The 24,006-nt window shown below is 36.2% G+C and overlaps 1 protein-coding gene across 1 annotated transcript in view; it reads left to right on the forward strand.

Annotated features, from left to right (window-relative positions):
* Positions 1 to 18,638, forward strand: part of GPATCH2 (G-patch domain containing 2) — a 126,342-nt gene extending 107,704 nt beyond the window's left edge. The window contains exons 9-10 of the mRNA XM_074817896.1: positions 2,320 to 2,402; positions 14,898 to 18,638. Of these exons, the coding sequence (XP_074673997.1) occupies positions 2,320 to 2,402; positions 14,898 to 15,067 (253 nt within the window). The 3' untranslated portion in view covers positions 15,068 to 18,638. The remainder of the gene's footprint in view (positions 1 to 2,319; positions 2,403 to 14,897) is intronic.
* Positions 18,639 to 24,006: the final 5,368 nt, after the last annotated feature.

Below are 24,006 nucleotides of genomic sequence, written 5' to 3' on the forward strand. Positions count from 1 at the left end.
CTTAAAAAAAAAAAAAAAATTAAAAAAGCTTTTTGTTTTGCTGTGATCTACATTGACAGTGCATATCAAATGTTAAGAAGGCCGCTTTAGCAAATGCCGCTTTAGAATTGTGAGTTAGCTTAATGTTTGATGTTAGTGGCCATAAAGCCTGGTTTGACAAAGCTTAATTGGTGCTCTAGCATATTGTTGTTTGTTTGCGATGTACAGAATTTTTGACAACGACAAAGAAATACCCACTCTCACCTTGGCTGGTGATCGGGTTGTTGTGCTCAGCAAAGGCGAATAATTCATTTATGCTGAAGGAACAAGGCTGCCTTTCAGACGTTCATTGATTTTAAATTAAAAAGTAACTGCTGTGTTCTACATGAAGGGTGACAACAATAACAAAGTAGTCCTTACTTAGTGTTATTTGTTGCAACTCCATTCGGTGTGCCTGGAGGAAAAGTGGGGAGACCCCAGTACCATAATCTTACAGATCAATAATCTAGATATCTCAATGTAGTGTAACAGATAATCAATTCTGGGTAAAATAACTCAAACGCTGCTAGCTGTTACTGCTGTGGCTCAGGTCTTCAGGTTCAATTGCCTGACTTTATTAATTTTTATCTTTCATCCTACTTGCATTCCTGGAGACTTTCTCCCTTTTTCATTTGAAAGAGAAAACAGGGAGTTGCACACTGTTTTAACATATAATTTAACACACAACTTATTCTGCATGTTTACTATCAATGTTAAATACTGATCTGTTGATGATTAAACATCCCTTAAATATTTTTTATCTAATAATTGTTTCCCCATATTGTATTTAAATATTATTTTTTTTATTGTACAGTCAGTTATGAAAGGGTTATGCTTCTTGATTTCTTTCTAAATTTAGATCTGAAATTTATCACTGTTTTAATATAATAGTTCAACTGTGTTCAGTTTCTGGATGTTAAAATAGGACACAATTTCAACTTAGAAGAATTGGAAGGAAAATGTCTGTTTTAAAACAGATAATTAAATAAGCGTTGACATAGGGGTTCACTAGGTGAAGCTAGAGTGCACTTCATTTCACTGTGAAACTTTTCTTGGAATATTTTACTACTTAAAAGTACTGTGTTAATTTACTGTAACTTTTTAGAAGTGTGTAGAGGATCGTACACTGTCATCTTTTTCATCAAGGTATTGTTGTCACTTTTTTACATTATTGAGCAGATCTGGGGTCTCTCAACATTATATGACCATTTTTTATTCATTTACAAGCAGAACAGCTTTAAAAAGTTTATAAATTCAGTAAAGGATAAGTCATATATCCACGCTGAAACCAGATCCCATGAGTGACAGAGTGTTACTATGCTATGGTAGACTGTCAGATGCAATTCTCAGCTTGTAATTTTATCAAAATTCACTATGCTTCTGTGGTAAGAATCACACTTCTCAGTAACATTTATGGAGACATATTTAAATTGTGGAGTTTATAAATTAGTGCATATTCCCTCCTTCTGTTCTAGTTTTTTCCAAAAAAATTCTGGCTACATATATTCCATTCTACAGGCACTGTACATTGCTTTAAGAAAAATAGTAACTATAATTGTCCTTAAGATTATACATTCCAAAATTCGATAATTGGAAATTCCAAATTTATCCTTTTCTGTGGTACCTGACTTCTAACAGCTGGCTTTAATGCAGTAAGACTAGCTTGTTTGCCATCCTCTGCAGCTCCACCAATTTTCCAGTCTCCACGTGTAAGCTCGTAATTGTTTAATGAGTATACCAGATACTGTGCTTCCATGTTATCATTCTCAGAACTTGCCAGTGAATTAGAAGAGGACAAATTGCTGTGCTACAAATTTATTTCATGCACCTTTGAAGAGTTTACTGTTTCATGTTTTCTCATTCATTCTTCATCTTACCTTAAAAAAAAATTGATAATGCTTTTCGTGTAATAAATGTTGTTCTGACAGTCAGGCGTTACTAGCCAATTGATAACCTACCAACAGTATTGTGATCTCTTTAGATAATTAATCTTAGCTATTTTCCTGTCAGGAGCAACACTGGTTTTGTTTTATGTTGAGCTAGAAAGATTGCCAGTTTTGAAAATTAAAAAGCATTCCCTTTATATTATTCATTCCAGTAACAATTTATGATGCTGCATTTAGATACTGAGTGCTTGTCAACAAACATAATTATGCTTCGATATAAACAAGATTGGTGGCTTGACTGTGCAGCTTCATCTTGGTTGAGAATGTTTTGTTATAGGTTCAGATTATACAAGCTGTGTATTTATGTGGCGGTTTTCTCCCTTTGTTAATAGTTTTCTCCTATAATTACTCGCAGGCAAACCAGTGTACATTTAGGATCATTGTGCATGGGAGACATCAAACGGAGAAGGAAAGCTGCTCCCCTGCCAGGACCCACAGGTAACCAATTTTCCTGGGACAGAACACAAAGCACAAGATGTTAAATCTCTAAATACAAAGCAGTAGGTCAGTGACCTGGGGAAATGCTTGATAAATTCAGTTACTTCCCATATAACTTTGGTTATGTCCTATTGTTATTTATTAATAGAGATTAAGAAATAAATAGGCTCTCTTAATTCTCCCTCAAACATTTCCAATTTCTAGTCCTTTGTAGCATGGCACTTCTTTAAAGAGAATAAATCTTTTTTCATATACTGAGAATCATAGACACTAAAGATTACTGCTTATGTCTGTTCAAGCATTACGAGGTAGAAGACATGAGGTATCTTTTTTCTGTGAGGAATGCATATGAATACTATAAATACCCTGCACAATAAAGATAGTATGTGAATTCTTGAGCAAACAATTGAAAATGTGGAGATAACGCTGCGAAACACAGCTTTAAAATTAGTGCTGTAGATTAAATAGGAAGCACTTGCAAGCACATTTCTGAAAGATTTTTACAGATGCGAGGTCACAACCATTGGATGCATTTTGCTGATGTCACAGCTGTGAAATGACTTTTTCAATACTTAGCAGTGATTTATAAGGCTCTCATCAGTTTGTTGTATTAATTATATATGTGCATACTGGAAGGATTAGATTATGTGTGTGCGCGCCTGTGTGAGGCTTTTTATATATTGCCAATATGGAAATCTGGATTGTACGTCCTAGTCGTATATCAATTTCTACAGCAACATATGCAACACATACAGTTCTTCAAATATATTCTAAATAGATGTCTTTAGAGAAGCCTAATATTTGTATTCCAAATGAATTCCCCCTCCTGAAACTTCTTTGTTTCAAACCGCAGTGGCAGAAACAGACCAAGAATAATATTAAAATGCTATAAAAGCACCTTAGTGGCAGCACTATGGAAAAAAAGAATGTATGGGTCAGCTTCTAAGACTCTGAACATATGTGAAGTGAGAAAGAAAAATACTTAATGGCTGAAGAGAGAATAATATAATTATTTCTACAAGGTGATTTTCACTTCACAACTTTCAAGTACTAGAGGATGTCATTTTGTGCTGAGAGGGTATGAAGTATCATGAAATTAATTTTATTATTCATTTTACCTTGGACTTTCAGCGTTCAGTGTTTTATTTTACAAGCTGGCTCCTCTGCATAACTTTGCAAAGCCAATATTTTGATACCAAGGCAAATATATAATGTGGTCATTCAGTGTTACTTATCTATATATTCACAATTTTAGAGATCCTTTTGGCCCCAAAATTTGCCTTTATGTGAAGAGTGACAGCGAATAATGGTGGATAAGGGTATTATATGAGGTACCTTTTAACTAATATGTGGGTTTTTTTCTTTTCAAGTTCAAGGTAATCTTTTCAATTTTGTTCTGGGCTTGGAGGATTGAGAATTTTTCCTGTGGTCTTATAAGTTTTTTTCTGCATTTCATCGCTGTAAGTTTTTAAGCAAAAAGAAACTTTGGTAAACTTTGAGTAAACTTGTACATATGTGTAGGTAATGTATAACATTTTATAGATTATTGCAGTTTTCTCAGAGGCTAACCTTCCTACAGCTAAATTATTGCTTTTCCATCACAGGCCTTGTTTATTTGTCAGTATTTTATACCATTTTATGAAAGAAACAGGGTTTCCTTTTAGAATGGAAATACATTTGGGAAGTTGGATTAAAATGAAATCACTATTTGATTATTCTTCTTTCAGTAGTTTTAGTTAGATACAGGAACAGAAGAACTACATTTTATGTAGAGGAATTTGTAATCTTTTTTCTTGAAAGAAGGGACAAAAGTTGTATATTTGCATGAACAAAAGTTGGAAATGAATCATTCTGCTAATAATTGTCCATATTTAACATCATAGTGAAACCTGAAAGGCTGTCTGTAAATGAGTCATTAGCTGCAAACATTTTCTTGAGCTACATGTGCTGCAAATTAGCAAAGTTTCACCTAATATGAGCCAATCCATTGAAAAAAGTATTTTTTAAATTCTCATCTGCAATTTTTGAATAAATTATATCAGTAAATTAATTCTTGCAGCACTATGCAAAGTGTTGAAAATGGTCGTTTATATGTTGAGGTTCAGTAGTATTGAAGAGAATGACCGGTGATCCTAATGAAGTATCGAAACATGTTCTCTGGTTTTGAGTCTCACAAGGGTAGCACCTGCTACTCTGCGACACCTTACAAAGCCATAGACTTCTGTAGCAAGCAGCGTTATTGGTTAAACATTTATTAATTGTGACAAGAACACGCAATTTATTTCAGTACTCCAGCTTATTTACTGCTCTTTCACCTTTGTATTTTGTATTGAAAAAGTAAAATGAATATTGATAGAGTTAGATATTGATTTCTAAATTTATAGCCTGTTCTCAGCCGGGAGTCAAAGTCACATACCAATAGGTTTGTGTATATTAGTAACAAAGGATGTAGATTTACTTGTACAGCAATGAGAAACTATTGAAGCAAAAAAGTTTGAGCAGCACAGAGCATTTTATAGTTTCAAAAATGTCATTTGTAAAGGTGAAGAAAAGCTGTGTTGAAAAGCAATGAAGAAAATGGGAGATAATGTAGGTGTGGATTGTTAGGAGCTGACAGTACTGAGATAGGAGTCCTATTCTGCCTTTTTTACTAAGATAAATTTTCTGATTTGTGGATGCTTGATACAGCCCCATCTGTGTTACCAAACCTGGGTAGTTAATTAGTTTATCAACTAAAAAAATATACTAGTAAAAATTGTTTACTTCATATGATTTCTTTTAAAAATTAGGTGTTGTGCATTATAAATATCTACTTTTTTGCACAGTTTCTTCCATGAAACTGATATTATTTCAATGATTCTAGTCAGATTTGGGACCAGGTCATTCTCAATTACTTTATGCCCTCTCTGACTACCTGAGTGGTAGAGCTATTTCATATGACACCCTGACATATTTCATTGCAGCAATACAGTGCCCTCAAATTTGTATAAAAACCTTAAACTAACTAATACATTATCATGGAAATAGCCCTACCAAAACTGGGTCCGGTATTAATGAAAATAATAACAAAAGAGCAACAAAAAAGAATTTGTACATAAGAGAAAGGACATTCTCTGCAAAGTATTGTTACTACTTGAAACACATACATTGGGAATGTTTACAGTAATTTCAGTCTTAGATTACCTAGTTTAAGTCTCATATCAAACCAGTAGATGTTGCAGAATTTTAGGTGACATGTTCATACACTGAATATGCATTTACCCAAGTTCCTTTCTTATTAACTCTGTCATCTTCTGTACAAGCTTTTTCTCACTCAGCTCCTGTTAAATCCCCAATACTATAGATCTTTTTTTTTTTTTTTTTTAATAAGAAACCTCTAAGTCTTAAATGTAGGAAAAATCATCAAATCCTGCTTCACATCTGCAGGATGTTAATTTACAAAATTTAGAAAGTTCAATTCAGAACAAAAGAAGTTAAGTTTTACTTGTGTGCCTTGTAAATAGCCATTTATTTCTATTTGAAAACAATCTGTTTGCTCAGTTTTGCAGTTTGGAGTAGTGTTGAAAACCTGCAAAAATTAATTTTAAAAAAAAAAGCTATTTTGTACTTAAAATACAGAGAATGTGCATATAAAATATATAAATTATTGTGCATGTTATGGGCACTTTAATACTTAGATTTTGCAAAAGCAAATTTCAGATGTCATTTTCTTTGCCTAGTTGGCGTGTTGCATGCTACGCTTCAGGGTGGTACTGATTGAAATGACCAAGTTAAAAGTCTCATTTTAAAGAATGTGTTTTAATGAAAAATATGACAGATTCTTAATTACAGCAGAAATACTGAGCACTGCTATAATGCTGTCATGACTCACTTTAACAAGGTAATCAAAAGGGTACATGTTTTCATTCCTTTTTAAAAATTGCCAACAGAACAGCTAAGCAAACTATTTTGCTGATGCTTAATATGTCAGTGATTAAAAATCAGACCTGAATATCTGCAGTACCAAAATGATGATTTGAAAAGGATTGTGATTACACTGTGATAACAGAGGTGGCTGAGGCTAAGTTTGTGGTGAAGGTCAACTTAGTGGGATAGTTGCAGAGAAGGGGTAGACTTTTGTGTATTTGGATGAACTGGCAGTAAATTTCCAAAACTCTACACAAACTTATATGCCTGCTTTCTCTTTGGCTTGATTTACCTTGATTTAGCTTTTCTTCTACTAAATGCACAATTCCAAATGGACAACATAGACAGAAATCCCTTGTCACGGGGCAATACAACTCTGGCATGTGTTGTGACCACTCTCCCTTGTTGCGCTGCACCATTTCTTATCCTTAGTCTATCAAAGTCCTTCCTGACCTACACAGCATACCTGCTTGATTGTCCAGCTTTGCTGGTTTCTTCCACAGATTAAAGTTTACAGACTCCTTTCTGTTTCTTTGCTTTCTCCTACCATATTGTCTCACTAAATCAATTCAAAAATTTAAAGATCACAGAGTACCATCCAGTCTTGGAAACTGCAGTCCCTTCAGAGCAAAAGACTTTTCAAGTTGATATTGAGGTCATTTGTTCAGGTGAGGTCGTTTACATATAAACACCAGAGTAACGAGGAGAGTTCAGTAACAAACTTCAGAAGAAAAGATCCATAATTCAACAAGAACCAAGTTTATACTGAGAATTTGCTGATGGATTTCTTGTGATCTAGAGAGAAGACAATATTCTTCAGGCTGTACACACAACCAATATAAAGTCAAGAAGAAATCTTCAGGTTGATAGAAGAAGACTGTACCTGTCTTTTCTAACTGCTGTCATCTTCCGAAATGTGGAAGGTTCCAAAATAATTCCCCAAATTACTCTGGGAGTCTTTTCCTAGGGTAGCTGGGTTTTTTTGTGGAAAGCATTCAAATTGCCTCCACTGGGAGTTGGACTCAATGATCCTTATGGGTCCCTTCCAACTTGAGATATTCTGTGATTCTATGGATTTTTTGGACTTCACTTTCAAGAATCGTAAACCAGCTTTACAGAGAATATCACCAATGAGAGCATCCGGAATAGCTTTGCATGAAACTGAGAGGTGTCAGTAGGGAGACTCATCCTCCGGGTCAGTTATGTGCTCTGCAAGTTCTTCTTCTCTAGCAGGTACCGTAATAAAGTGGTTCCCCACAGAGAGGAGCTGCCTCCATTTTAGGTGCAGTGTGTTAGAACCATCACCTTTTTCATATGGGCTGATGCACATCATGCAGTTTTCCTAGAACTCAACCAATAAAAGCAGTACCTGATATTTCTGACAGTCTGCTTTAGGTTGATAATACCAAAGGACTTTTGTTAACCAGAGAAGGTTCGGGAGTTAAAATGTGCAAGGAGGAAATATGTGTGGTTTTTCCGCAGTAGTACAACTTCTTATCCCAGCTCTCCACAACAAGCTCTCAGTTGATGGTTGCTAGTTTTTCTTTCTCCCAGTGGAATAGGAAGCACTGCTGCAAATAGGCCCTGCTATAGGTTACACAAAAATCACTTTTCTTAAAGGTTTATTAGCAGATAATTTACTTTTTGAATAAGGAAGGAGGCCTATGCATGAACCTGATAGCTTTATGCAGAGGGTTTTTCCACTTCAGAGGAATAAAAATAACTGTTTCAGATCTGAGAAAATATTTTCATAATGTAAGAATACAAAATTCATTGATCAGGTTTCCAGTGCCAGGCAAGTTTGGATTTCTCTTTTCTGTCTTTCTATAAAAGCTTTGCAACTGGTGGAAGAGTTTCTGGTAAAAGCTGTTGTAAATACCTGTTATACTCTGGATTTCACAAAGAAAATTTTTGCTTTTGATTTCCACTACAATGAGGGGAAATTTTGATTTATTGATTGTAAGAGAAGTTTACCTTTCAGCCTATATATTGACAGTGCCGGTGCTAATGTAATAACTAAGATTTACATTCTGATGCCTTCATTACTGATAGAGGGATCACAGTGAGCATTGTTTGCATAAATAAATAGGCAAATGGTTATTTAGCCCATAGTAAAAAATATGCAGATGTATTTGCCTAGTTTTAATGAATTAATCTTCATTTTTAAATAAAGATAATTTGACAGAAGATAATACTCAACCACATAGGCACAGAATAGGCAATAGAAGTGGAACTTCACCTCCAGTATCCTGGCAATCCATCCCAACTTGAGTTAGAGTCCAACAGAGCTACCATAATGTGTGTAGTCCTAATATCAGTTTAATCCTCAATCTTTTTGCTGAAATTAACAATAACTGTGCTGTCCGTTGTGAGAGTATTACTGTGATTTAAATCATTTCCCTGTGGGTTTTGGTGTAAGGTTACAAGTCTTTTTGTAAAAGCCAGGGAATGCTTATCAGAAGGCAGCAATTTTGCTGGGTTTCAAGGGGTTTCAGCAGAACTTTGGAATGGTCCCCAGTGAGAATGCTTCTTCCAAAATGCCATCCAGTGGCAGTCTTTCTGTCAGCGTAGACAAGGTGTAAAACTGACCTCTGGACCCCAGTGAAAAGGCAGTCTTGGCTATTGAAGAGATTCCCTTTACACAGGGATAAATGGGAATCTAATAATTCCAACTATTCCCAACCAGTTTTAGTAGTGGTAAAGACTGAATGGGCACAAAGTTACACTTTATACACAATGTAGTCCAATAAAGTGTGGAAGGAGAAGAGCACCTGCAAATCCATTTCCAAGCGATCTGTGATACTGGATGACCAGTTGAACCTAAAGTTCAGTGTCTCAGTTTTCATCAGTGTGTGGATTTATGTTTATATATTCAGGAGAGTTGGAAATGGATTCAAATCTATGGTCTATGTGGCAAGAAAGAATGCATTTACCCATGCCACAGTTATGCAACAATTCCTTTAATACCGCTTGCAATGGGGCAGTAGGAATGAAACTATGGCAGTGCAGACACTAACAGAACTCTGCTGTGGTCGCTGGGTAAATATGGAGGTTTCCAACACCTACTGAAGTTATAGCTCTGTCCTCTCTGCTATTTTTATCTTTCTGCTAGCTAGAATAAAATACAATGCAAGCAGACTCACCTGAACTATAATTATTCTAAGGTTATTCTTTAGACACAGTCTTGGATAGCTCAATGTGAGGGATATGAAAACGTCTGGTATAAAAATACAATCTCAAATATATAGGTAAGTAATATGGCATCTTTGTAACTTTTTTTTAGATATATGGCCATAGCATACTGAATTTTGAAAACCATTGCAGGTACTGATTTTTAAAAATCACAGTATGTCTGTCAGCTATGGTCACGATGCTGACTGCACAATTATCCAAAACAGTTTTAAGAATATAAACATCTAGGCAGTCTGATTCCCATTTTGCTAGTTAGAGAGCTGGCATAAAAAGATACACTACAGCAATGTATTACTCTGATTCCTTGTAAAATTGTGTATCAGGATCAGTCCCTACTGTTCTGAGCTCATCTGTCTAGTGAGGAGTCAGAAAAGAAAAAGAATAGATGGAATATTAAATGCTTTCAGAAAATGAGGGGGAAAGTGCACTAGCTTTTAAAGTAAAGCAGCATGTATCGTTTCTCCTTCCATTGGCTGTTTATCCAACATCAATACAACACTTTAGGAGCCAAATTACTAAACAAGCTGCCAATTAGGCTTGCAGTCAGCTGGATAGATTAGTGGCTAAGAGAGGCAGATACAAGATTTTCATCTCTTGAGCCAATTACGCAAGTGAATTACCATCCACAATACTCCTTGGAAGATTTGAGGTAGAAAGACTGACTCTGCTGTGATAGACATAAGTGAGATCCAGGGTAGGGGGTAAGGGTTAGCAGGCCATGTATTGCAAAAATTACCCAAGCAAAAAGAGATCCTTCTAGGAAAGGATTTAAAGGATTTAAGGCTGCTGGGAGTGATAGAAGAGGAAATAATAGTTGCGGTATGCTCTGCAAAGGCATTGCTGTTCTGCTCACAAGTCTTAATCATATAAAAGAAAGATGAAAGGCCAAGACTATATTTATGTACAGTGTCATTTTCTCAGAACTGTTTAAAAACCCATTTTCTTAACATCAAAAATAGTTCAATAGCCAGAGATGAAATTACTTCAATATGCCTTCATTTGTTTCTTACAACTGGGGGGGGGAAAAAAAGGGAAAATTTCTTAAGTAAAGGTTATTTAAGAGATTAAGAGCTGTATTCTCATTTTATTCACCCCAATATAAACCAAACGTGCTTGATGTTAGCCTTATCCAGCAATTGGACCATACAAATAAATATTGTCACAATAGTGGTTTATGGGGTTACAGTTCCTTTGTTATTCTATAATAAATGATAACTTAATTGGTGAGATTTTAATTTTTTTAGAAGCATTTTGCAAATAAATGGATCTGTCAGATCAGAACTGTGCATGGGCTCATTTGTCTCCTGCTGAAGATGTTGTACACTGGTGTAACATTGTTTCTTAAATATGAGGCAAATTTAAAACCTGAACTTTTGCAAGCTGTTGTATCCAAAAATGATTAAACAGATGTGGAGCCCGCAGCAGCATTAGACCTCTGATCTGATTTTAGCTTACAGATGGAATTAAATTAATTCATGGCAATCACTGTAAAATCAAGGGTATGGCACTGAATGCTAGTGTACTGTTTAACCAGGACATACCTGTCTCAACAGCTGTTAAGAAAAAATTGCATACCTTTATTTTTCATTGAAACCTGCCTTTAATGCCATCATAAATATCATACCAAAATTAAACAAATGTGATGAGTTTTTTGGTTTACCCTTCCTGGTTTTGCCTCTTTCTACTGATAGATTCCCTATTCTGTGTATATAAGGTCATATGCATAATACGTGTAGACCTTGAAGTGTGTCTATTCGTATACACAAAGGTTTGAGGATTGGCCTTTTTTTGTTGTTATTTTGGTTGGCAGTATTACAGAGAGAAGGAACATAAATGAGGGTATTTTACAGTGCTGTCTATTCAAGCAAGTTACTGTTCCTCAGTGTTTGCTCCTCACTTGTGTAATGGCAGCCACTTCTACATGCAGACTATTCATCTGGTAGATCAAGAACCAAATTGTTGCGGTTGCTAAAAACACCTTCATCCTGTAGAAAGAAAAAGCTACACAGGAGATTTCTACAAATTATTAGTGCAGAGACTTCCTCGTAACTCCTGGAACCCCACAAAATCTCATACAGCAATAAACTTAGAAAAATCTATCTCTGCTTTTTTTTCTTAATCTCATTTTACATAGGTTTTTTTTGTGGGACGGTGCAATGGGTTGATTTTGCTCTTGCTCCTGGGTGGGTCGAGACTGAACACGTCCCAGAGGTAGCACAGTCGTTTTCAAGGCCAGTGTGCTTGGACCATTCTCCCTAACAGGCCCTACTGGCTAGTCCAAGAAGTGCCATAGGCATGAATTAAAAACTGAACTTGAAGATGAATATTGCAAGGACAATTACTGCTTTTAATTAGAAAATCAAAGCCCAAAGCACAGGAATGGGGGTCAGGGGAATAGCACACAGTGTAGCATGATTTTTAAGAGCTCTCTCCTGTCATGCAGTCAATCAGCAATGCAAATTTTTTTCTTCTGATTGCTGATTGGTTGTGGAATGAAGGAAGACAGCAATACCACTATCCATATTCTTCTGATTCAAGTAAAATATGTTGCATTACAGATAAACTTTTCAAATGATGGGTGAAAATTGCAGGAATATTAAAGACAGATACAGATAGTATTTATGTAAAATACAGAATACTGCAAAAGAATGGCCTGCATATATTACATATTTTTCACAATTAAAATAAAAGCTAACCATATTCACCTCATTTGCAAGAAGGATTAATTAGTCAGTAATATAGGCAAGTTGGGTGGTTTTTAGGTTTTTCCTTATTCTTGCTGCAATACAAAGCCTCCAAACAGATTATCCTTTGGACAGTGTATGCTGTTTGATTGTTTGCCCAAAAGTGAGGAGTGAAACCAAGTTTATGGTAGCCTCTGCTATTTTTTTTTTTTTTTTTTTTTTTTTTAATCTGGTGATGTATAAGAATGAAACAGAACTCTTCAGTGGAGGTTTCAGTCTTCTAACAGGAGTTAGAAAAGTATGTACAGTGGAGGGAAAAATAGTTATAGTATACATTCTAGAGGTACTTACATGCTTTAAAAACAAAAAATATTCTAATTATCCTATCAGTCACAGGAAAAAAAAAAACCACAACAAACATCGAGCTACTCAAAAAATATCAAAACTGGAAACATTGATTTATTAAATAACATGTCAGGGTACAGATTGTGCTTTCATATATCTTTTTTGTGAGGTTGCTCTGGCTGTCTTGAGAATTGAAATTCATATAGAAAGGTACAGCTGCTACAGGAAAAGGTCTGTGGGTTTTTCCCCCAGATAGACTAACAAAAAAGCTGTTTATGTTGTCTCAGGCCATGCCTTGCATACCATTCCATCAGCATCGCTGTCTTTGCCTAAGCAGCATTATGAATGGTTTAATATTTTCAATTCTCAGATGTCATGAAATATACTTGCTCTTTACTGCTTGGTGGATCTGTTGGATCTTTCTTCCCTTTTAAGTTTTTCCCTTAATTGTTCCACAGACATTTATTGTAACGATGCTCCATTTCTTACCATCACTTGTGAAAAGTGGACCGAAACATACTTCCAGAATTTTACCTACGAGGTTTACCTGAACTTTTGTTGAACAGTAGCCTTTTTCCTTTCCCTTTTTTTGAGCTAGGAAGTATAACTAAGAAGGTTGCAAAGCCTGTGTTGTGTATGCCAGGCAGTGTCAGGGACTCGTCTGTATGAAAATTGCCTCTGCCTGTGGGGGCCTGAAAAGAAAGGAAGTCTTGGACATTGAATTTTGTGCTGGTCAGTTCAAGAGGAACCCTCTTGGGGACTGGAGGCTGCTGACTTAAAAGCCTTTATTTTAAGCCTAGCGTTAAGCATATCTTCAAACCAGTATTAAAGGATGCCTTCTCTCAATGCGTTTCCCTTTTTCTTTGAGTCAGGAACTGACATTACTAGAAAGCTGTCTACCCTTTACATAGCCAGCGCTTTACTGAATATGAACAGATCTATAGTGGATAATGCTGGAGTATTGTAAATTCATCATAACAATCATCATGAGGTTTTTCATGTGCACCTCTCATTTTGAACTTCTGTCTGTGTATGCAGTTTCCACTGTGGGGATTTGATTTTTTTTTTTTTTTTTTTTTGTATGTGAGATAAATAAGGTTTTTCAGAAGTGTATGTTCAACTTTTCTTGTGTTCTTATTTAGCAAGTTAATAGAATGATGAACTTGCTGCTTGTCAATGGTAAATTCTTGATTATAGTCTCCAAAACCATAGTCATCTTTTACAGTATTTTTCAAAAAATAGCACACCAGAATAAATAGGGAGAAAATTAAACATAACATTTGAAGCTGAGCACATGGTGGGGGTTTTTTTTGTTCTGTTGTCAGGGGGGAAGGAGATGTTGAGCAAAGCTGAGAACAAAATCCATCTGCCTACATTCCACTGCTTGTGTTATTTCAAAACTTCAGCCCATTTTTAAATTGTTTGTATGGTATAACTTGATAAGTTTTAATGCACATTCTTGAAGTAAATATCATTTTTATCCCTCATGGAAGACAGTTATGTATGGGAAGGCTCATCCATGCATTATCTCCAAACTCTAGCTTGAGGAGTTTGGTTTATTAGGGTAAAAAAACAGCTTTGTTACTTGACTTCACTTTTTTTTTTTTTATGATGCATTCATGGAAAAAAAAAGTTATTAAAAAAATGAATCTGTTATATTAACACTTGCAATCCTGACAATCTTTTCTGCAACTTGTGCGTGGCTTTTCTCAGAGATCTCAATGTTATGGAGAGAAAAGTGTAAACAACACTTAATGGCATTGAAAATACCAAAAGTAAACTTGGATGTATCAAATCTCTCTTACAACATTCAGTAAAAGAGAAACTGAGTAAAGATATAGCTGAATTTCAGAATAGTAGATCACTTCTCTGTACTGTTTCTGTAACAGCTGTAACTGGTTAATCAGAAATTATTTATTGTGTTTTATTGAAAGAGATCTTGAACATTAGTAAATATTGCTACGAATGAAAAGATGGTCATGTTATAATAATGTGCCTCGAGTTAGTAACTGTATAGGACAAGAAATTCAGGTAATCTTTCCAATGTATTGGTAGACTTGTGCAGGTGATGCATGTTCTTTGAGACTAATGTAAAATCCACTGTATTGGAATATAAAAGATCTGTGACAATATTTGTCATACTTAAAAACTGAGTCTTTAAAAACATTAAAAATAAAGCGAAGCGTAAAACTGTATTATTTAGAATCATATGCAGTCAGGAGGTCAGCATGTGCAAAGACAGCCTGTTCTAGCAACCTATTAGATGAATTAGGAGAATAAGAAGGTTTAAAGCTTCAAGGGAGATTATCCTGCTCTTCTCCACATGGCAGGCAGTGCTGATTAATGCTGTGTATTTCTTTAATCTCAGGGTTTGTAGGTGAAAACACCCAACCAATCCCAGAAAACAACATTGGAAACAGAATGCTTCAGAGTATGGGCTGGACCCCTGGCACAGGCCTTGGACCAGACGGCAAAGGAATAGCGGAGCCAATACGAGCCATCCAGAGACCAAAAGGACTCGGACTTGGATTTAGCTGACAGAAATGCACTCTGGCTGCGCAATAAAAATAAAGCTCAAAATTAATTTAAAAAGACAAGAAAAAAAAATTTTAAATGGCAAACTTATATTATTTGTTGTGATCAGCAAATCCAGTTATTCTTCTCTCAAAGATCACTGAAGTCAATGTGCTTCACATTAGCCACACCAGCTGGGAGGTACAGCCACAGTGACAGAACCGGCATTCGAATCTAACTTTATAATGGTGCTAAAATGTACAAAAACTTCTACTTTTTTATTTTCTGTGGTCTTAAAGTTTGTATTAGCATAAAATTCAGTATATTCACTTTTTTCTTAAAAGCTTCTGACACAGCAGGTTTTAGTATATAAGCAAATTTTTTTTTGTAAGTATAATTTCATCTCGAGAGTCTTGATAAGATTTGTCAAGGAGAATGGAACTTCTTACAGCTATTGTTTTCTCCCCCTTTTCAGGCAAAGTTTCCAAACCTGGTATTTCTAATGTTTAACAGTATTTGAGGATAAGCTGTCATTTTGCCCATAAGATATACATGTTTCCCACTAGAAGGTGATATGGTATGCAATTTTGTATAAGAGCATGAAAAATGGCTTTGTTGTCATAGGAATGCCATTCCAACACCATTATCGGGCAATGTATCACTGTCTTCCACATTCAAGCTCAAAAGTAAACCTTTTATACTTGTTTTTACATTTACAGGATTATCTTTTTTCAGCAAATATTTTAAAAAGTAAAAGTTTATTCTGACTTTGGATTTCCCTTTATATTAATAATCCTCAGTGTTTCCATGTTTAAGAATAGTTTGAGCTTTGAACCAGGAAATTGTATTTTAAAGATGACTGTCTTTCAGTGTTTATATTCTGGGTTTGGCATATTTTAAACAACGCCGTGTTCAACATCATGTTATCATCTGGTTTGTGATTGTGCTGCTGCCAATGAGCCACAACCTTTAAGGATCAGGAACAGAAAAAGGGCAAGGAGAAGCAGGATTAGGGTGGAGGAAAGGAAGGAAGAAGATACTTTGATGGCATCTCGCAAATCTAAGCTAGCAATTTAAAATCAAGAGGGATCATTAAGTGTTTTAATCAGTATCCTAATGTATCTAATGTCAGCAGAAGCAATTTCATTAAGCACCAACCAATCAAGCTCCTAGGGTACTTATTGGTCTGCAGTATAAAACAAATTCCACTTTAAAAATAAATGATAGAGCTGAAGGAAACTGTTGTTCAGATGGACTAAGGAGAAAATCCTGCCCCCCCTCTTGCCCTGCTACTACCCCTGTAGTAGCTGGCAATATTTACCCTAACTGGGAACAGGATTTGATTCTCCAGTCTTTTTTTCTTCAAGAGAAGGATCTCTCCCTTCCTCTGCCTCAAACAGCAGAGGAAAATACTTACTTCCAGATGCTTGCAAAGATATTTCCTTAGAAGAAAAAGAGCACAGCTTCCTTCATGTGACTGTGAAATGTAGTGATGAATTTTAAGTTTTTTTATTACTTTTTCTCTCAGCTTCACCCATTTTTCCAGAAAAATAATGCTAGGAAAAGAAGAAGTAGGAGCATTATAAGGTTGAATTTGCTTAAAAGAAATGTTCATGCTTTCCACTGTAAGTACTGTCAGTTTAGGAACATTTTTTCACCGTACACATAGTGTAGAGTAAAAGGTTAGTACCTGATACTGTTTTTAATCATAGCTGAATGCACATGTTCTCTGAGTTTCAGGAGAACTATTTATTGCTGTTTAAATACTTGCTACGATTGTGTGGCTTTGCTTTTTGAAATGATAAGAAATTTTAAACAGACTTAGGATTTATAATCAACACATACACTTTTTATTGGAAGGTTTCAGGCATAGCATAATGTGAGTTTGCCACTTCAGATATCTCTTGCACAACTAAACTGAGTTAATAAATACATTCCATATCCAAAGAATTCCAGGGCCGCATAATTGCAAAGGGCTGAGAGTCTGGAATTCTGCAGCTAGCAGAGGTGCCCACTTGTATAAGTGATATTTACAGTAATGATTTTATGTGGCATGCTCCTGTTCTTTCAGTGCAATGTGCTACTGAGAGCAAGTGAATTTTAAAGACCCGTTTGTATTGTACACCACAATCAAAAATTCCTTAAAACAATTTTCAACATGTGGATTGTGAAAGTGAGTCTTTAAGTTCTGGTTCTTCTGGCTCTATTTGCGAAACTGTAAAGGAATATTCATTCTCTGTTAAAATTCTATTGTTTTGCTTTGGTTACAACAGCTTACATATCTTGGGCTGGAAATTCTAAGCATGGTGCACGTAACACTTGTTTGAAGTATTTCTGTGCAGTTTACCATAGCAGTAGTTCCTCACGACATCAGTCTGCAGCTCCAGAAGTACTTGAAAATGTTTCCTGTTTTAAAAAGATAAAAGGGAAATAATGGGTGTATGTTGAGAGAAAACCTCTTAGCCCATTCAGCTCTTTATTCATCCATTCATACAGATACAGTGAAGCAGCCAACCTAGTAAACAACCATAATGGAAGAACTGTTTAGTCTGGTTGGGAAATCTTACAACTTTTTGTTTTAAGTCAGTCTATTAGTGAGAAACTATTAGACATTAAGATTAGTCAAATTCATTTTGATATAGATACCCTTTGTCTGTTTTCCAGCAAGTATTCTCATAGATGCCACAGCTGACAGTCGACTTCAGCTGTTAGAAGATTTGTAGAACAATGTGATTTATTACAAGTATTTTAATATAGTGTTTTGAGACATATTTTTGTTGCAGTAAAATTCCCATTCTGACTCATGCTATCATTTCGTGTCTGTTTTTCCACATCTCACAGGAGTGGTTTTAAAGATACTCCAGTACTGTGATTTTGCACAGTTAAAACTAGTGTTAAAAGAACAAAACAAAAATTAATTGTACTTTTTTCTTTTTCAAGGCATTGCAGTGTTAGTTGGCTTTGAAACATGTCAGAGTACTTGGATTTATTGTTTTTTTTCTTCAGGTCTTTTCCATACTTAACTTGTAATCGTACTATGATACCTGCTATAAAGCTGGTTCAATGTATTTTAAAATACGTATACAAGTATTTTCAGATAATAATTCTTAATCGCTGTGACACTGAAGGGTTTTTTGCCTACATAAATAAATATGGGATCATCTTGTATCTAAAAGTTATCATCCATCACTTGGCAGATTCTTTCCATTTAGGTGTTTGATTAATCAGTAGCTCAGCTGTTACCATAATATTCTTCCTCTGCAGAATGTTTAGTGAAGAGAGGAGACATTATGTATTATCAGCATTGCATTTTGCTACATGTTCCATGGTGTCTCAAAGTTCTGTGAATTGAGCCATTAACTGTTAATAAAAGAAACCTGTGAGCAGTACCTTATTTTTAAATAAATATTTGTCGAAGTCAGAGAAGCATTATCAGTATGCTTATTTTAACAAGTTTGTCCCTGCATTTGTCTTTCTGCAATTAGGTCAATAATGGGTGTAGAATGGCAGTAAATAGCTAAATAATGTGTATAGAATGCTTTGCTTTAACAACACAAATGCAAGATGAAATAAAATAAATAGACTTCGTTCTTCATGGGTTTTGTATGTTCTTTTCTTTAAACTGCTGTTTTCAATAGTGTTGTTATTGCAGAGGTGAGTACAAAAACATGCTGTTTCTGAAAATATAATTAAGGTTGCTAGTGTCTTGTACCAAGCAGATGACATTATGCTAAAGCTATTATACTACCTTATATGTTTGGTTTTACTAGTACTTCTTTTCTAGGTTATTATTATTATCCAGCTGAAAAGGTTACACCACAACATCAGGAAGTGCCTTGTTTAAGATGTTTGCAGTACTTTTCTTATCGTATTCTTCTAAGACATTTAAATTCAAGTTCTCTTCACTCTTTAAGTATGTGTATACTCTGATAACTGTGACAGGACCTTGTACTTTCTCTTCAAACAGTTCTCCAAAACTCTTCCTCCAAGGAGAAGTCACACAACCTTTGTTTTACTTTCCCTCTCCCCACACTCCCAGGGGCAGTTTCAGTAAAGGCATATCAGAAATGGGGATCCTTTCCCTCTTACGCTAAAGTCAAGAGACTTCTCAATTGGACTTTCATCCTTAGCAGAGTTTTCAAGAGAAGTGGCGTAGTTAGCACACAGCAATTGCATAACCAGGATACCCACAATAGAGTCCCATACCTATTGTGTGTGTGTGTAAGTCTGAAAAAACACAGTCAGAATTATTTCTTTATTGACCTGTAGTCTAAAAGAGAAAATGGCATTTTTAAAGGTTGTTACGTGTTTTTGCTTTGAATTCTCCCTGGAAAAGATTTTATTGTGGTCAAGTGGGGTTTTTTCACAGGTACAGTAGTCAAGATTGTGATTTTTTTTTAATGACCTCTCTATACCAGAAAAAGTCCTTGGAGGAGGTGCAGCAATTTCAGCATGGATGTTCTGCTTGTCTCAAGTGGAGTTTTTTCGCTAAAAAAAATATGTAAAAACTTTACCGGCATAGATGTATATAAGCTGTATCTACTATCTACTAAGCTATAAGAGAGTTTGTCCAGCAAAACTATCAATAAACTCTTTAATATAAGTGTGCTTTGTTATTGTGAAAAACTACAAAAGCAACAAAAGTTTCATGATTGACTGGTAGTAGGTAACTCTAGTGGACATGTTTGGGCTTCCTATGATCCTCTTCTCCTGTCCTGCAACAAAACATTGGAGGTATTTTGACTGTGATGGTATATTGCTTGTATATGAATATTCAGTCTTTAAGGCTGAAAAGCACTGAGATTCTGTAAACTTGATCTCCTGCACCTATGAGAACTGTGGTTATTAACAGCTATGAAGAGTGCTTAAAGGGGGTTGAATTAATATGAAGTATTCCATCTATAGAAAGTTATGATTTTGGCCTGATTAGCGTTGCTATGATGAATTAAAGTATTGGGGAGTCTGAATTCTGAAACTGTAAATATAAGTCATTAGTCTGTGAGAAACGTATGTTCTATTGTAATATATTTACACTTATTAAATATGTTTAAATTATTATTTTTCAGAATATTTGATCATAGACACGTTCAGTTTAATTGTGCCTTGTCCATAGTGTTGTCTTTCGTCCTTTTTGTCCATATTTGTCCATTTTTCTGAAAAAGTGTAACCCTATATATGTTTTAAGTGATAATACCCAGTGTTTGCTTGCTTAAAGTGTAATCTCATGTATGTGCTAAGTGATGCCACTCAAGATTTTCTGTTGTTTCTGCTAGTCTACTGAAGTTGGGTTTTTTGCACCTCCCTAGACCAGTTTTCTGAATGGCCTACTGTTGCCTTTGTCAGTTGTTGTAAGAGATTTTGACACTGAAAACTTGAAATTTATTTAGCCTGGGCAGGCTGATGTGGTGGCTTCTCTCTTTCCTGTGGCCTCAAGCTGATGAAGACTGGAAGATATGTAATACTTTCTGCACATAAATATCTCCATTGACTTCAAGATGTGAAGTACTACATAGGTCTAAAAATAAGCATGCATGCAAGTGTTTGCAGATTGGGGCCTTAACTTTCTTCCCTGTAAAAGATACGGATCCTAAATTTTCCATGGCATCAGAGCTCCTGCAGACCCCTGGAGTCAGCTGCCCCTTTGCTGGATGGTGCTGGCCCATCATCAGCATTGAGTTTCTTTAGAGCCCCTGTTTGGCTGCTGTAACGTACAGGTTGGCTTGTGGTTAATGTCGGTCTATCTATCCTTTCAGTACCAAATGCAGTACATCCCAGCAGCGCAGGGAGTCAGGGTGCTGTTTCAACCTGGAACCTCTCCCATTTTACACAGCTTGAAATAACACACAACAAACTGCTCACACCAGGTTATCTGGGCCACAGTCAGTCAAGTACTGGGTGGTTGATTATGTGTGTGTTATGTAGTCTTTCATCCCAGCAAAGTAACAAGAAAAAGGGGAAGAAAAAACTATAAAATGTTTTCAATTCAAAAAGGATGTAGCAGAAAAGTAAGAATCGTAGATAATGGAAGGGATCAAAATCACTTCTGAGGCTATGATACAACAAAATTTGAAATCTTAAATTTGGGGGCAGATGAGTTAAGGGAAAACATGCATCAGAAGTATACTGAAGGAAAATGTAAATGTAATAGTTTCTCTAACTTACAAAAAAGGTGTCAAAGTCAGTGTTTGGCAAAACAGACTCAATGTTTTGACCTACCTTTGGGGGATGCTGGCGGTTATAGTACCTGAAGTAAATTAAACTACTTATGCATCTACTGCTTTGAATCCTTTAAACTTTCTCAGTGAGTCAGCTTAGTCAGCTTATTTTACGCTTATCCACTCTCAAACTTCCTTCATCTTCTTCTCAGGCGTCTCGTACTGTTGGTGCTGGGCCTCAGATTGATCCCTGCTTGTCCATTTCCATGAGTTTTGTCTTCTGCTTTAGTAAACTGTGATTTTTTTTTTTTTTTTTTTTTTTTCATTCAACTTCCTTGGAAATTGCCTATAACGTAGTTTCAACATATTATCCTATAAAGTTGATTTAAGTGGTACAAGGAGATTCTTTGAAGAATCAGAATAAATGGGGTTTGGTTTTTCCTCCCATAAAATGTTTCTGCATTTAGATCCTTGATTTCTTTGAAGACCCTTACTGCTGTGCACCATACTCGCATTGGTTTCTCTCTTGCATAAACGTGGCTGTTTTCTTACAGAATATTGTGGTGGAGGGCACAAAAATTTTTCCAGTTGCATTTGCATACATATGCAGATTCTTAATTTTGTGCTTTTGTTTTCAAGTCTTAAGAGTTAAGTTTGAATTCCACGTGTGTTACCTTATTTTTTTCAAAATGTTCCAGGTTACCTCAAGCTTCCAGATGTTCCGCCATTTGTGAAGAAAATGGAGTATTTATCTAAGATTTTTTAAATGCCATACTCTGTATACGTGATGCTGGCCCACTCATTTCTGGCAGTAATAGATACGATCTACAACGTAAACCATGCATACTTAAATATAGTTAACACAAGATGTAAAAATTTCTTGAACAATACCAGTAATACTCAGTATGTTAACTTGGATTTAACTCAAATAGTTCCAGTATCTGAGAGAACACTTTAATAATCTGTTACAGATTTCTTTTTTATATGCCATGGTATGCCTTATTATTGAAATAAGATTTTGAGAGTGAACCAATAATAATTTTAAGGGTTTTCTTAATGTGATGTAAATAATAAGTAACACAATTACCAGTTTGCCTTTATACTCGTATTGTTTAAGCCAATTTTTTTTTTTCATCTTCTTTTTGTCAGTGAGCATATGAATGGTAGTGAATTACAGTTCTTATTAACTGAATTTAGGCAATTTCTACCTATTACCCATAAAGACAGGTCAGCTGCTAAACAGTAGCTCTTGGCCAAGAATTTGACAGAACAAGAAGTGTGGGCAGTAGTGCTGCTGCTTGCAAAAGTGTTGGAGCAAAGAATATACCATCTAGAGAATCCTCTCACCTTTCAACCTCTACATCATACCTACCTGCAGTTTTCCCAGTGGGCATAGGGTTTTCCATGATGAAGGTTCATGGAGAAATGGTGTAGAGGTTCAGACCTGCAAATGGTAGTCTCAGCACTTGGTATTTGCCTGTTCTACTTGTTTAGTGCTAACACTGAGAAGTGTTCTTCTCATAGCTGGTTTTGCTTTGGAACATCTAGGGCCATGAACACTACTCAGGGCTTCTGGAGAGCTGGTAATAGAGGCACTTTGAGTAGGCTGCCTCTGATAATGACTCTTTCTCTCTGGCTTAGATTTAATAGAATCAAATCTGAATTTGCACTATGGTGTGCCAAATTCATGTCTTCAGAAGAAAAAAATCCACTCCTTAGAATCAAGCTACTCTCCTACACGATCTAGACTCCATATTCATACAAAAAAGTAAGAATTTTTGTGTCTTTTGTGTCAGAGAATGTTTATTCAGCAAAATCGAATGTTTTATGGAATTGTGCCTTTTGTAATAAACTCTGGCCAAGACACAGTGTATTCCATGGGTTCTTTGGAGACCAGATTACCACAGTCTTCAGCTCTGGCTTTATCAGGTGCCCTCCATAGGCTAGCTACTCAATGTCAGGCTCCCTCCCAGAAAATTAAAGAGCCTGGAAACCTTTGACAGTTTGCAGCCCCTGAAACCTTCTGTCTTCAGGCCCCACAGCAAGGAGGTCTCACAAAGTCTCTCCAATCTTGAATGTTCCACATCACAGAGCAAAGAACTGGAAAACCTGAAATCACCTTGTTAGTTCTGTAGTTCTGGTATAGCTCAGTCATTGGAGGCTGCCCTGGCAGCAGTTTCCATGCTTCCAGCTCAGGAGGACCTGTGTCAGGAGGCTGGGGAGGCAGGGCTGCCCAAGCTTCCTGCCGGGGAGCTGCAACATGGGCAGGTCTAGAGACTTCAGGTATGCAGCAAGGTCTTGGAGCACCAGCTCAGCAATGTACATTTTGAAAAACACGTTCGTGCTCTGCAACTTCTTTTGGAATTGTTGAAAGGCCCTGTGAAGGGGATACCATCTACGGTAACTTCCGCTGTCCCCATAAGTAACCATGGTACCTGTTGCTGCAAGTTAACAGCATCAGTTGTCTTTGGCGTGAGAAGTTGGGTTGTAGTTGCTCTCAATCACTGCAGCCCCAGCAGCCGCTGTTTTGCAGTGTGGTCTGTGACCGCCCACCCTGCAGACCATTGGCACGTTGACTCTGATGGGCTTATCGCTTCAGGTTTAAAGAAGGGCCAGCACCACTTTCTGAGACACATTATCAGTAGCATCCTGTTAAGTGCGGGCTTGGACTTCCTGCAAGGGTCAAATATGCTGATCATAGAGTTCAGTAGCACATACTGTGGATTTTTGTTCCTGACATGGGCTGCCATTTTACTATGGTTCATCTGTGAGGTTCATACATTTGGCATGCAGGATCTGTTACAGATG

The sequence above is a fragment of the Strix aluco genome, chromosome 3 (assembly GCF_031877795.1).
Source record: "Strix aluco isolate bStrAlu1 chromosome 3, bStrAlu1.hap1, whole genome shotgun sequence".
Taxonomy (NCBI): domain Eukaryota; kingdom Metazoa; phylum Chordata; class Aves; order Strigiformes; family Strigidae; genus Strix; species Strix aluco.